This window comes from Danio aesculapii, chromosome 10 (genome assembly GCF_903798145.1).
Source record: "Danio aesculapii chromosome 10, fDanAes4.1, whole genome shotgun sequence".
Lineage (NCBI taxonomy): Eukaryota > Metazoa > Chordata > Actinopteri > Cypriniformes > Danionidae > Danio > Danio aesculapii.
Genome location: NC_079444.1, coordinates 14,255,632 through 14,269,970, shown reverse-complemented (window position 1 = coordinate 14,269,970; position 14,339 = coordinate 14,255,632). Strand labels below are relative to the sequence as shown.

At 37.6% G+C, this 14,339-nt stretch overlaps 1 protein-coding gene across 1 annotated transcript in view; it reads right to left on the bottom strand.

The window, feature by feature from the left end:
• ankrd55 (ankyrin repeat domain 55) overlaps window positions 1-14,339 on the bottom strand; it is a 36,636-nt gene that overhangs the window by 18,233 nt on the left and 4,064 nt on the right. The window contains exons 2-6 of the mRNA XM_056466167.1: window positions 12,311-12,430; window positions 10,464-10,594; window positions 5,959-6,068; window positions 4,159-4,219; window positions 3,618-3,746 (exon numbers count right to left, since the gene is read on the bottom strand). Of these exons, the coding sequence (XP_056322142.1) occupies window positions 3,618-3,746; window positions 4,159-4,219; window positions 5,959-6,068; window positions 10,464-10,594; window positions 12,311-12,430 (551 nt within the window). The remainder of the gene's footprint in view (window positions 1-3,617; window positions 3,747-4,158; window positions 4,220-5,958; window positions 6,069-10,463; window positions 10,595-12,310; window positions 12,431-14,339) is intronic.

Below are 14,339 nucleotides of genomic sequence, written 5' to 3'. Positions count from 1 at the left end.
TTCCGCTAGTCCTGGCTCCATAATAGAGCAAGTGGCAATTGAGCCCACTGTCAGAATGGCCAACTTTACAACAGAAAAAAAGGTGTTTACAGCCTGGTACAAAGAACGATTTTGGTTCATATAGCTATTATTACCCTCCATGACAACTGTGAGGGGGGTGAATTTTTTTATAACTCATCCATTTCCTTTATTTTAGGTTATATTAAGTTTGCATAATTAAGGGCGTGGCCACTTGAGTGACAGCTAGGTCTCGCTGGTCGCCGTCACTTCACCTCAGCTGAATCCGGCAGATTAGCCACTGATCTCGGCATATTCATCGTATTTTTGTGTTGTTTTATGTGGCTTTACACAGTCAGCTGCCTTTTGGACTTATTTCTTACAATTATCAGATGATATGGGATGCTGTGTGCACTAAATTGTGCTCACAAACCATTCACGTGGCCTCTGTTTCCCATGTGAGTAAAGTTATATACTTATATACCATCTCTATAAATGTATTTGTTTTATTTAAGATCATTTATCATTAATATATTTCTTTAGACCTGTAAAGCACTCCAGAATGTGACAGATTGATTAGCTGTAGGCTCTAGAACAGTCATCTGAAGCGTTATCATACAGTGTTTTGCTGGATTTCATCAATAGTCTTGCATTTACTAACACACACTAGATTTTGTATGTTTGGAAGTAATTCGGGTTTTCCTCCTGTAGAAAAACGTCATAAGAACAATGTTTAGTGGCTCAATGTATTACTACAGTGTTTTTAAAAGTCTAAACACTTTATTGATATAATGTACAGCCAAGCACATGTGGTCAGAACACAAACGAGTCGCAAGTAATAAAGTATCAAGCGTTTCTCCCAAAGTAAAGTCTGTCTGCCAGGTCTAAGCAAATTGCCAGCAGGCGTCTGTAGCTCCGCCCACTCTCCGCCTCTTTGCCCTAGTTTGGTATCCCGCCGTGGGTGCGATGACGCGCAAACAAAATGGCGACGGTTGGCCGCGCCTACTTGTGGCTTCTTTTGCAGTGTTCAGAAACCTATGGGTGACGTCACGGATGCTCCGTCCATATATTTTACAGTCTATGAAAAAAACACATAAAATGACGTATTTTCAATATAAAAAGGAAATGTGGACTGGATTTATTTTTCCTTTTATCACAGTCATGGACATGTGTAACAATATTGCCTTTGAAGTATTGTTTTTGATTAACTTTCATATTTTGGTGGCTGTTTTTGCCTCATTGAATTCATTATAACCAAATTTTTTATTGCAAAACCATGACACCAATTAGCAGGCATTTTTGATTGTTGGTGGTTTTCCCTGTTGGGAAGAGGTCAAATTTTTCATTTTTACTGTTGATCATCAGTTGGCACCATTAACCCTTTAACCCTGCATCTGCAAAAAAAAAAAAAAGCGTGGTTTCTGTATTTTATATGGAGTATAACAGCAAATTAAAATGTGTCTGTGTGTAAGAGTGTGAGAGTGACCTTTGAGCACTTACCTTGATGTGTCTGAGAAAAAATCTAAATATGCATCTTAGAACTACATGGAGTAAATAAAAACAAAGACTGTGTATTTAAGCAACATTAAATGTGATTATGATCGCCTCACAGCAAGAAGGTTGCTGGTTCGAGCCTCGGCTGGGTCAGTTGGCATTTCTGTGTGGAGTTTGCATGTTCTCCCCGTGTTCGTGTGGGTTGATTCCGGGTGCTCCGGTCTCCCCCACAAGTCCATAGTAAAATGAAACTAACAATGCCACAAGTCCAAGACTGTGATAAAAGATTAAAAAATCCAGTCCACAATTACTTTTTATTGTTACGGTCACACAAAGAAGACAAAGATGGATAAATCTTTAAGGGTATTTATTCGTGCAATGCAACAACAGCTGAGAGATGAAGCGGGTAAGTGGTATCGCAGAGGGAGAGCGATCTTACACACAGTTTAAATGGTAAGTTTCAGATCTTCGGTAATACACCAATATAACTTTAGGCACTTCCCTTAAGCAAGTGTGTTTGCATCCGCAGGAAAATGAGGACATTCATGGAAGAGCACAGGAGGAATAGGGAGAGCCGTTGAGGAGACCCATCTGACTTCGATTGCAGCCGGTGAGTGAATGAATGAGGTGAGTATAAATAGTGTATGGGTGATTGCAGGTGCGGATGATTAGTAATCAGGTGAAGGTTCACGGGTGTGGTGTGTGGTGGATGGTGAGGGGGGGCTGCAGGAACGAGCCGAGAGTGTGACAGTAATGCTACAGTCACACTAGAGTTTGAGCTTGTGAAATTCTTTTGTATGGTGCTGCGAAAAGGGGCGGGATTAAACAAGATGATTGGACATTAAAAAAAGCAAACGATTAGTCCATGTTTTCAATTTCTGTCCAAAGAGGTCATGTTTTGATCCTCGATTGGTCTCACGCAATCATATGATGCATTTTCACAGGTCAGAATTGACCAAGCTTGAACTTTCCAACGCAGCGAACTGCGATAATTGCCGCATGATCCTGCGTTTCCAGTGTGACGCATTCGCGTGCATAAGAATGGAAGTCTATGGGGAGAAAAGTGCAGTGTGACCGCAGCCTTATATTGCAAATATAATTATAATTATAAATATAATTTTGTGTGGTTTTTTTCACCAAATCAGTGACATCATTTGTGAACTTTTCACTTAAAGAGTTAAAATACTGCATTTTTTTAAAACATTTAGTAGTTTTGATCAGGACTGAGGTTGATTGACAGATTTATGCAAAAACAATTGAAAAAAATGTTTATCTGATGCATTTTTACAGCAGTTTAGTTCAGTGGATGTTTTCATCCCAAACATTACAAAAAGTTAGTAAATTTGAACAGTGCACAAGGGTTAAACATGGGGGAAAAGAGTCACAGTTTCATGTAATTGTTAAGGACCAACGATGACACGAAAAGGTGTTTAAGAGTTTCCAGAATGTTTTCTTAGGCAAACTGTTTCAGACTACTAAAACAAACTCCAAACAAACTTTTGGTTAAGATTACATCACAAAAGGTTCTCACTTTTACTTGAAGTATATTGGAGTCTTCCCACATGAGAAAAATACTACAGTAATTTAAAGTAAATACTAATGTGATTTTTAACCCTACCAAAGTGTATTCTACTGTATATATATATTATAGTATTAACAACCCTTTGCTAATGACTGCTACAGCTGTAGTAGTAACTATCGTTAACTAATACTGTAGTATACTTTTCTTTTTACTACATTAAACTGTGGTGTATTGTAGTAGAAAACATCCTATATGGTTGAAGAAACCTACAATACTGGGTAATTGTTTATGTCGCTAAAGTTGTTGTTGCGTTAGCATAGCATCTATAGAGTTAGTACAAAAGATTATTCAAGTAATTTACAATAGTATGGTTCAAAAACACTATAAACTAGTATAGTAATGTTTCAAAATGGCTATTTAAAAATGTCCTTTGGATAAATGTGTCTACTAAATGAATATATTTAAATGCTGCAGCAAGCTAAAGAATAGCTCACCACTGCCACCTTTTGACTCAAATCAGTACAGACTGGAGCCAAAGTCCTGAATTAAAGGAAAAGGTAATAATTTTCTGTTAAATCAGTCATCATAAGATCAAGATTGGTACCTGCACAGCCCAATGCAATGCTGTTTTAAAGTCCTTGTCCACAAGTGTTGGATCAGCTCCTTTCTGCAGCAGGGCCTGTGAATGCTCTGGTCGGTTGTGGAAACAAGCCCAGTGAAGAGCCGTCATTCCCTGCCAAAACACAACCAGACAGTTACACTGGACCTGTAGCCTCAGCCTCAGATATTAATTAAAATAGTTGAAATGTATAGTTCCTCCTAAAAAAAATGTATTCTGTCATCATTTATTCCATCTGATGTGAGTATCAGTTGAACACAAAAGAAGATATTTTGAAGAATGTAGGGGGCGGGGGGGACTCCTATTGACTTTCATAGCATTTGTTGTTCCTACTATGGATGTCAGTGACTGCTTGTTTCCAACATTCTTCAAAATATCTTCTTTTGTGTTCAATGGAAGACAGAATTTCCTTAAAGTTGATCACTTGAGTGAGTAAATTTTCATTTTTGGGTGAGAACTGTACATTTAGTTTATTAAGAGCTTGAAAGCCAAATGACTGAAATACAGCTGAAATACTCAGAATCACCTCATTGTCTTGATGATTGATTTCACACAGTGTTGACTGCTGTAGTAGAACAGCCATGAGCCTTGAACAAATAAGCACAACATGTTTGTTACTCAATAAATGCTGCACATACAATTGTATTTCCATAAGACAATGTGGAAGAGATAATCTGTGGAAAAAAAACAGTATGATTTATCAGTCAGACATTTATTGGATGGTCACTGGAGGTTGTTGTCATTAGTTGTAAAGGGAAAATTCATTTCAGATGCGGAGCTTGTTATTATATTTTGGAAATTTATAAAATTATTTTTACAATGCTGTCTCCTGACCAATCAAGGGCTGTAGGTAAGTAAATATTGTCATTTTTAATAGTTTACACTTTAAAGTGCTATATTGCCTGGGACTGTGTTGTGTTGTGTTGTCTGTGGGTACATCCAGCATTGTTTTTTGTCCTGTTTTACAGGAAAGATGTTAAAGGTTGTGGGTGTTTAATGTTATATGTTTTTATGTGTCCTGTTAAAGCAGACAAAAACATTTAATGTTTAAAGAGATGCCATTTAAGTCGAGTTTGAAAGTGTATTTTTTTAATATACTTATTAGAGAATGGCTTGCGCCAATCAATGGGCGGAGTCTGGCGTATAAAGAGGGACGCAAGACTCCAGCACGGGGTCAGTTTACCTGGCGAGCGAGCGTGCTGTGGCAGAGCCGTGAGCATTTTTCTGAGTGAGTGGATACTTGTACACAGTGGTTACGTTTGACTCTTTTCCTTCTTTGGTTTGTTTTTGTGTTATATATATTTGTCTTTATATTTGATTTGTTGATTTGATACTTTGAATTTTTGTATATATTTTTGGACTCTTATGGACACTATATATTTTGCACTGGACATTTATCCTCCACATTATTGTAAATAATGGGGGGGGTTAAACTAATTTAGAGAGGATCACATGCTTGTGATTGCTTGCAACCGGACCCACATTATCCAATTTATGATTCACCAATCAGACGATTCCTAAGCCATTATAAATACCATTTTATAAGTTTCATATAACAGCCATCTTCATTTTCCCCGTTCCACCCCTACTCCTCCTCCTTTCCTAGATGGGTGGCACGGTGGCCCAGTGGTTAGCACTATTGCCTTACAGCAAGAACGTCACTGGTTCTAGTCCTTACCAAGCCAGCCGATGTTTCTGTGCAGAGTTTACACATTCTCCCGGTGCTCACGTGGGTTTCTCCCGGGTCCCCTGGTTTCCTCCAACCGTCCAAAAACATGCAACTTAAGTTAATTGACTTATCCATTACGGCACCATAGACATGCTCCTGGTAAGTAGTTATCTCTTAAGAGCAATCACTATCTGTTCATTAGCTACTATAGCAGGGGAGTTCAACCTGAGCTCAAACTCCCCTCTCGCCCCGCAAACGGGAGGGAGCCCCGGGCTCGAGGATCTTATGAGCTCAGGGCTCTGTCCCAGGACAGCATGCCAAACAAGCTTTATAATCAATCGTCAGCATAGTGTGAACTGTGTAGTGTGAAAATGTCAATGAAATTCCCCTTGTTAAACTGTAGAGTTGAATTTTCAACATCAAAAGTTGACAGAGCTGAGATCAAGGCAATTCACAACCGTAAATAAACAGGAAAACTTGTATGAAATCACAAAATATGGAACCTGTTAATAACAGATAATTTTTACAGTGCACACAGATTTGCATTACAAAATAAATTCAAGGTGAATGTATTTTTTTTCATGTACAGGTTTTTTTTACTGTACTACATTTTTATGTGGTTCACCTGTTTGCAATATGTTCTGTTTATCTTTTTACCTGAAGTCTGTTTCGGCAGTAGCAGCATGTATTGGCAAGCGTCCGTTCTTATCAGGAATGTTCTGTTTTGCACCGTTACGAAGCAGACACACACAGCCTTCAAGCCAGCCCTGCAGGAGAGAAACAACACCAGACAAATTACAGTCAAAGTCAACTAAAAAACAAGCATTTATTCAGTGGCAAGCACTGGAAGTGTGAAACTCTAAAGAATCACAATCCACTAGAGGTGTGACAAGACGCTTACTCCACGAGATGAGACACGAGATTGGGTTCACAATCACGAGACGAGATGAGATTTTTATACTATTTTTTGGAATCCTCAATGATGAAATATATGAATGGGAAATATATAAATGGGAAATAGTCTTTTATTCAACAAAAAAAAATCACAAAATGCAAAAAAAAAATTTATGTGCTTTTTTAAATCAACTTGTAATGAATGTTATTTTACTTCTATTTTAATGAATTATGCCATAAAGGACATTTTGCTATAAACTCTACTTAGTGGACAAACTCTGAGCTACTGGATGTGAGTATGAAGTAAGGACTGAGCTGTTTAAATGGAATTTGATACCGCACGCCGAATGAAAAGAAAACCTAGGTAAATAAATGAAAAACATTTTTTTCCTGTTTTTTTCTGGACCGCATAAATGATGACGATGATGACGGGTGTGTGTGTGTCCAGAAGTTCACTGTGTGCACTGCTAAACAATGCTTTTCTTACTTAGATTAACTGCCTATTTTCAATCTGATATTAGCAACTTAACAGACAACAAAACTCTACAGTGTCATGTAGCATCTTCACTGTATGCATATTTATAACAAAATGGAGCCTATAACACTACTGCCTCCTTTAATTTTCATTGAATATATACCCTCATTGAATATATACCCAACATACCCTCTCTTTTGCTGAATATTAGTTTTAATAATCAATAATGGCCATTACAAAAGTATAACGTACAATAAGTTTATACAATATAGGAAATAAAGGCAAACAATCAGTCAAATGTGCACCATCAGTGTACGTGGTTACGTTAATATATTAACTTGTGTTTGCGCTCAATCAAAACACATTACCTGAGAACAAGTAACAGATTCAAAAGACCAAATTCGGGGAATATGTCATTAGATATAGACAACAAGATCAATTAAATATCATGTTTAACAAATATAGTGAGATTAGATTCAGTGGAAGATCCTTGATGAACAGTCCGACGTGCACATCTCGCATTGCTGCAGTGCATGCGAGAGTGTGTGTGTGTGGTCACATGATGTACTTTTTCAGCAGTGTAGTATGGACGGTTGTCCAGAAACGCTGAGTGAAACGCTAGTGTGGACGTGGATCTTTTTTCATTTCAAAACGCCATTTTAAAACATATTAGTGTAAACGGGGCCACAGAGGCAGCCCAGGTTGCCAGGTGTGTGCACAGCAATTGATGTGCGGTTCAAATCCAATCCTGCCTTCAATCTTCAGTGCTGAATTCACCCTCACGCTCAATATTAACATCACAACTTACGAGACAACTTTTCACCTCAACGAAAAATCTAGTCACGATTTAGTCTCGCGAGGTCCCTAGAATCCACTACAGTGATACCTCGCTACATAATAGTTCACTTTTCGAGGTCTTGCAGTTTAGATTTTTTCTGTGCAATTTGACATAAATTTTTTTCCACAGTGCATTATGTTCTGCGTCCTGATTAGCACATTGTGTTTTGCGTCCTGACTGGCTGTAGACCATTGTCAATCAATCTCCTCCGTGCTGTGTTTCCTGTACAGTACAGAATGCATTCAGCTGGCCAAATTTACATAAATCTTTGATCGCTAGCAGTGTGACTTAGAAGTGCTGTATTGTATGTTTGTAAATTTTCTCCCCACAAAGGCAATAGCTTGCCGATACTTGGAAATACTTGGAAAAGATTATAATCCCAAAAAATCACTGTCATGTCTAATGAAGGCAGAACTGGTAACTAACCAACAATCGCTCCTGAAGTTATGTGTACCAGAAACGATCGAAATATCACAAATGTGGATACTGTAGCAAAATATACATTTCACAATGATTAGCTGATTTAAAATAATGGGATCTTGCTCTGAGTGCCATTAGCACAACCTCTGAAAGACATTTCAGCACTTCAGGCAATGCAGTTACAAATGAAGAGTTCAGATGCAAAACCCTCTAAATCCATCAGACCTCTTTTCTTGTAAATGTGCATTTTCTATCAGGCTCCTCTGATTAGGTTCAGAAGTTTCATTTTATAGGTAATGATAAGTTTATTAGCTAGTAAATAATATATATATATATATATTTTTTTTTTTTTCAAAAATGTCACTTTAGACAATTCTTTGGTTTTTAATAAGGTAGATTTTCTTTTGCGTCAAAACCAGCTAAATCCCCTTGTGCTTTTTTTGCGAAAACCTCTAAATACACCTATTGAGACAAGACAGTGTAATTAGTTGAAGATGCAATTGCAAATTATTTAACCAAACATAAAACACCTAAAATTAATGTATAAATCTGTCAAGTAAGTGGTGGTTCATTCCGCTGTGGTAACCCCTGATAAACCAGGGACAAAGGAAAAGGAATAAACGAAATGGACGAATTAACATCATTAATTAAATCTTAACAATCTGTTGTCATTTCTGATAGTTTGGAATTAGGTTTAATGTAAGTAGAGCAATGTAAACATTGCAAACATTGTAAACTAAGCTTGGTAGCTTCAAATAATGTTGAGTAAAACATTATGAAACATCAATATCTGTGCATTGTCCATTAATATAAAAAGCTTAATATAAAAAGCTTATCCGGCGTGTAAGTAATACGAAGTAATATAAATAATGTATAGTTTTATATATTATATTTATCTTTTAAAAAAATAGCTTAAATTAGCAAATAAAACACAAGGCGGGCCTACTGGGCAAAAGGGGATGTCTCTCAGACAATTTTAGAAGCTGTCATTCATTCATTCTCACTATGCTCACAGTGTGTGTTTATTTTTCGTCTCTTGTTTATCCTCATACCATCCACGTGGGATAAAAGAACAGCCTCTTAACTTTGTCTTTCGCGAAACGCAGTTGCCGTTTAATGTATAGTAAATTAGACTCATTCAAGATAGCGTCGCTGCACAAAAAACATGAATGCATGCTACACTTCTGACTGTACATTGTGTTTTCTTTTTCTTATAATGCACAGAGTTTTGAAGTAAGGGACGTTTTCATTTGCCATTCACTGACAGTCAGACAGGCTCATCCAGTTTATCAAACTCTGTCTTTTAAAACCGAAATCGGAATAAAACAGTCTGCTTATAAACACCGGCTTAGCAGCGCGCTGCTACATTGAAAACATATGATTCGATTCACACCTTCTGATTGGTTCTCAGGACATAGCAGCTTTTGCTGTCAAAAGCAAGTGGTGCGTTTAGAGGTTTTTTGCCAACAAACTGTTATTTCTGAATGCGCTGACGCTGTGATTTAGATTATTTGAAGCAAAAATATTTGTTGAACATGTACTACATGCCTAAAGCATTTACTCAGTATCATTAGCTCATTTTTGGCGGAAGTGGCATTTAGCGGCTTTGCATCTGAACTTTTCATTGGTTGCTAAGGTAATAATAATAGGAGGCCATGATGGACAGAGGCCAGTGGGCATATTTGGCCAGAATGCTGTGGTTAAACCCCTACTCTTTTTTTCGAAGGACATCCTGGGATTTTAAACGACCACAGAGAGTCAGGACCTTTATCGTCTCATCTGAAAGACGGCGCTTACTGAGCAGTATAGAGTCCACTTCACTATCCTGGGGCGTTAGGACCCACACAGACTTTCCCATGTGGTCTCCCATCCATGTACTGACTTGGCGCAGCCCTGCTTAGATTCAGTGGGCGACCATGTGAGAGTTGCAGAGAACTAGCTGCCGACGTGTTGCCTGGTGGTGTTGCCAAACCAAAGTAAAGTTTGGTGTTTGCACAGTTTACATTAACTTTTGTGCGAACTTCTTAATAATAATTAATAAAATCTGCAGTGGAATGATCGTGGCCACAGTTAGGCTAGTATTTGTTATTTATCGATATTTAAATTCATTCATTCATTTTCTTTTTTATTAATCTGGGGTCGCCACAGTGGAATGAACAGCCAACTTATCCAGCATACGTTTTACGCAGCAGATGCCCTTCCAGTTGCAACCCATCACTGGGAAACATCCATACACACTCATTCACACACATACACTACGGACAAGTTATCCTACCCAATTCACTTATACCACATGTCTTTGGACTGTGGGGGAAACCGGAATACCTGGAGGAAAACCACGCAAACACGCGGAGAACATGCAAACTCCAAACAGAAATGCCAACTGACCAAGCCGAGGCTTGAACCAGCAACCTTCTTGCTGTGAGGTGAACGTGCTACCCACTGCAGCACCGTGCAGCCCCGACATTTAAATTGATGAAAGGAATAAAAACACTTCAATGTGCAGCTCCTGTGTGACAGAGTTTTTTTCTTTACCAGGTATGTCCCGAGAGAGAGGGACGTCCGTCCACAAGCGTCTTGTGTGTTGATAGAAGCTCCCATCTTCAGCAGCAGCTTCACCGTGTCCACCTGCCTCCCAGACACAGCATGCATGAGAGGTGTAGAGCCTGCGATTCAGACACAAAAACAATCAATAAAATAAAATGTATGCCGGCTCTACTGTAAAGCCCTTTATACGTTTAAGGGGGATTTCCTCAACCGGCAACATTTTACCAGTTACCTATTGAAACTAGGATGCCCGGTTAGCCCATGTGTGCAAATTATAAAGTTTAGTCCACATCATACAGAGCTAGCTGTTCAGTGAGATTGTCCTCCTGATTAGTCAACTTCAAGTTCAGATGAATCCACAAATCGGCTTGTTTAACCCATAGACTGTAAAAAATATGGACGTAGTATCTGTGACGTCACCCACAGGTTTCTGAAGAACCCAAAAGAAGCCAACCGTCGCCATTTTGTTCGCGCATCATTCCACCAACCGGGGGAACAAGGGCAAAGAGGTAGATCATAAGCGGCGCTACAGACACCTGCTAGCATTTTGCTTAGACTGGCTTTTCTATGGGAGAAACGCGTGATACTTCATTAACTGCGACTTGTTTGTGTTCTGACCACATGTGTTTGGTTGTACACTTTATCAATAAAGTGTTTAGTCTTTTAAAAACACTGTTGTAATAGATTGAGCCACCAAACTTTGTTCTTATGACGTTTTCCTACAGGAGGAAAACCCGAATTACATCCAAATACGTCAAATATAGTCTGTGTTAGTAAATGCAAGGCTATTGATGAAATCCAGGCATAACACTGTATGACAACGCTTCAGATGCATATTATAGCCTACAGCTAATCAACCGGTCAGATTCTGGAGTGCATTACAGGTCTTAAGAAAAATATAAATGATATAAGATCTTAAATAATTCAAATACATTTATAGAGATGGTATATAAGTAGATAAATTCACCCACATGGGAAATGGAGGCCACGTGAATGGTTTCTGAGCACAATTAAGTGCACACAGCATGCCATATCATCTGATAATTGTAGCAAATAATTGCAAAAGACAACTGACTGTGTAAAGCCCCATAAAACAAAACAAAAATACGATGAATATGCCGTTCAGAGGTGAAGTGACAGTGACCAGCGAGACCTAGCTCCCACTCAAGTGGCCACGTCCTTAATTATGCAGACTTAATAAAACCTAATATAAAGAAAACGAATGAGTTATAAAAAAAAATCGCCCCCTCACAGTTGTCATAAAGGGTAATATTAGCTATATGAACCAAAATTGTTTTTTGTGCCAGGCTGTAAACACCTTTTTAAAAGTGGGCTCAAAAAATTTGCTCTATTATGGAGCCAGGACTAGCAGACATTCGATGAATTGCAGTTTCAGTTACTTTCATATTTGCTTCACGAGGGAGAGCGGGAGGTTGTCGCTTGGTTTAACGGCATACCTCACGAATTCAAGCTGACAGATCCCAAACAATTTTGACATGTGTAAAACCGATCGTTCAGCTCAGCACAATTTCTCTCGCACAATTTCTCTTCAGCACAATTTCTCTCACACTATATAAGCCACAACCATTTGAGCATCAATGATTTCCAAGCTACGTCTACCGATGGGGAACAAAATTGTGTACAAGCAAACAAGTAATAGAAATTGAAAAACTTAACTGCACAGTGTTACCAAGCTTTACACATTTTAAAAGCTCTCCACAACTTCTCAACAAACCAAGAGAACTGAACTAAAAGTTGTGCTTCATTATCCACTTCATTATCACAAGGGTCAAACCTGAGCTTCAAAAGTAGGATTAAAGTTATGTGAAAACTACCTTCACCATCACAGCACTCGAGGATGGAGGGGTCTTCTCGTATGACGGCGGTCAGCGTGTTGACATCACCGTTCGCTGATGCCTGGTAAACCACATTCAGATCAACCTCCTCAGCAGCTTCTGGAAGGAAAATGCATTAAATAGATCATTCAAGATAACCTCAGTTGGGCATATCACTCAAAAAACGAGTTTTGCTGCTTGTTTCAACTATTTATTTAAAATAAGCTGAATCACCACAATTCTTAAGTGTAGAAAATATTTTTTGTGAAAACTTTTGTTTTATGTTTAAGTAGTTAAATTTGTAAAAACAATCAAGTTAAAAGTCACCTATGATAAATATCATCTTTTGTAAGCTGTTTGGACAGCTGTGTGTGTGTATCGTGTGTCCACTGTCATATTGGAGTGATATAAACCCAACAAGTCTCTTTTTTTCCTGATGTTAAAATAGCATCCAAATCACAGTGATTTTGAGGCCCACCGCAACATGACATAGTAGTACTGTTTTCCCCGCCTACCGAATTGATTGACAGGCACCATGTTTCTATAATAACATGTACCCACATGTTCACAGACGATTTTTTTTTTTGCAAATAAACTGGGATTAAAATGTGTTACAACTCTGTGATTTATATAAATTTTAAAAGTTTTTTAAAACAAAGTATGTTTGTAATAAAGACAGTAAAATCGCTACTTCTTAACTGCTATAATCACCACGGCCGCATGGTGTCACACAAATACCTAAAATAAACTTACTTGGTATTTCTGAATTATGAGCTGTGTTTCAGCTTCTTCCATGTCCGTCTCTATCACTGACTGCTGTTTATTTGATGTAATGCATGAGAAGCAGACATGCACGTCAGAACAGTGGGCGGGGAGAAGTATCTCATTTGCATTTACAATATACTCAGACACCAAAATGGGCAGATTTTGGAGGTTTTAATAAATAATCTGATGCGTATTTTGAGCTGAAACTTAACAGGCACATTCTGGAGACACCAAAAGATTATCTTACATCTTGTAAAAGGGGTAAAATATGTGCCCTTTAACTTAATCGGTTTGTGTTAGGACAATATGAAGGAATTGAGTGGAACTACTGATTCTTTACAGTATAATGCTGTATACTACACTGTAATAACTTTGGGTTCCACACAATTCTTTCATGTTGTCCCAACATAAATCAATTATTTTAACATTTGTTTTAACAAACTTAAGTGGATTGACCATAAAACAATTAAGTTGTCCCCAAAAAATCTCAAGAATTGTGTTGTTTCAGCTTATTTTAAATAAGCAATTTGAACAAGCAGCAAAATAATTTAGTTTTGAGTGTAGGGCATTTTTGTTTTAAAGGTTCACTTATAATAAGGCTGGCAGTTAACACCACAAGAATATTTAACAGTTTCTCATCACTTAAATTATAATAAGCTCTTGATTTTGGCTAAGTGTTTTAATTCATAAAAACATACATCTTTGCATTTCTAGAATATAAACATTAATATACTGGGATATTTATCTTTATGTATTTATTTATTAGTATAAGAAGTATTTTACATTGATTAATGTGAATAAATCACAATTAAACTACTGTTTATAGCACTGATTGTAATCTCTCATAAAGAAAGAAGGTCTGATAATAACAAATGTCTGATTAAAGTGTACACTTTTATACCAGTACAAACAGTGTATTTATATGTAGCTAGTGATAGAGTCCAAGCTAATGTGTCTAATATAATTCATAATTCAGCTTCAGAATCAAAAATGTTTGTATTCTGGTTTTAACATGTGCATGAGGACACAGGACAGATTCATGTCTATTCAAGTTCACAATTTCAAATTTATTCATTCGTTCATTTTCCTTTGGCCTAGTTGTTTTACACAGTGGATACCCTTCCAGCTGCAACCCAGTACTGGGAAACAACCTCAAATTAATATGAAATTTTGCATTTTACTTCATGGCCTGTTGAAATTCTTGATCCTAATAGGAACGTTTGCATTAAAATAATTGAATGCACAGGTAGATCACAGTTCGATA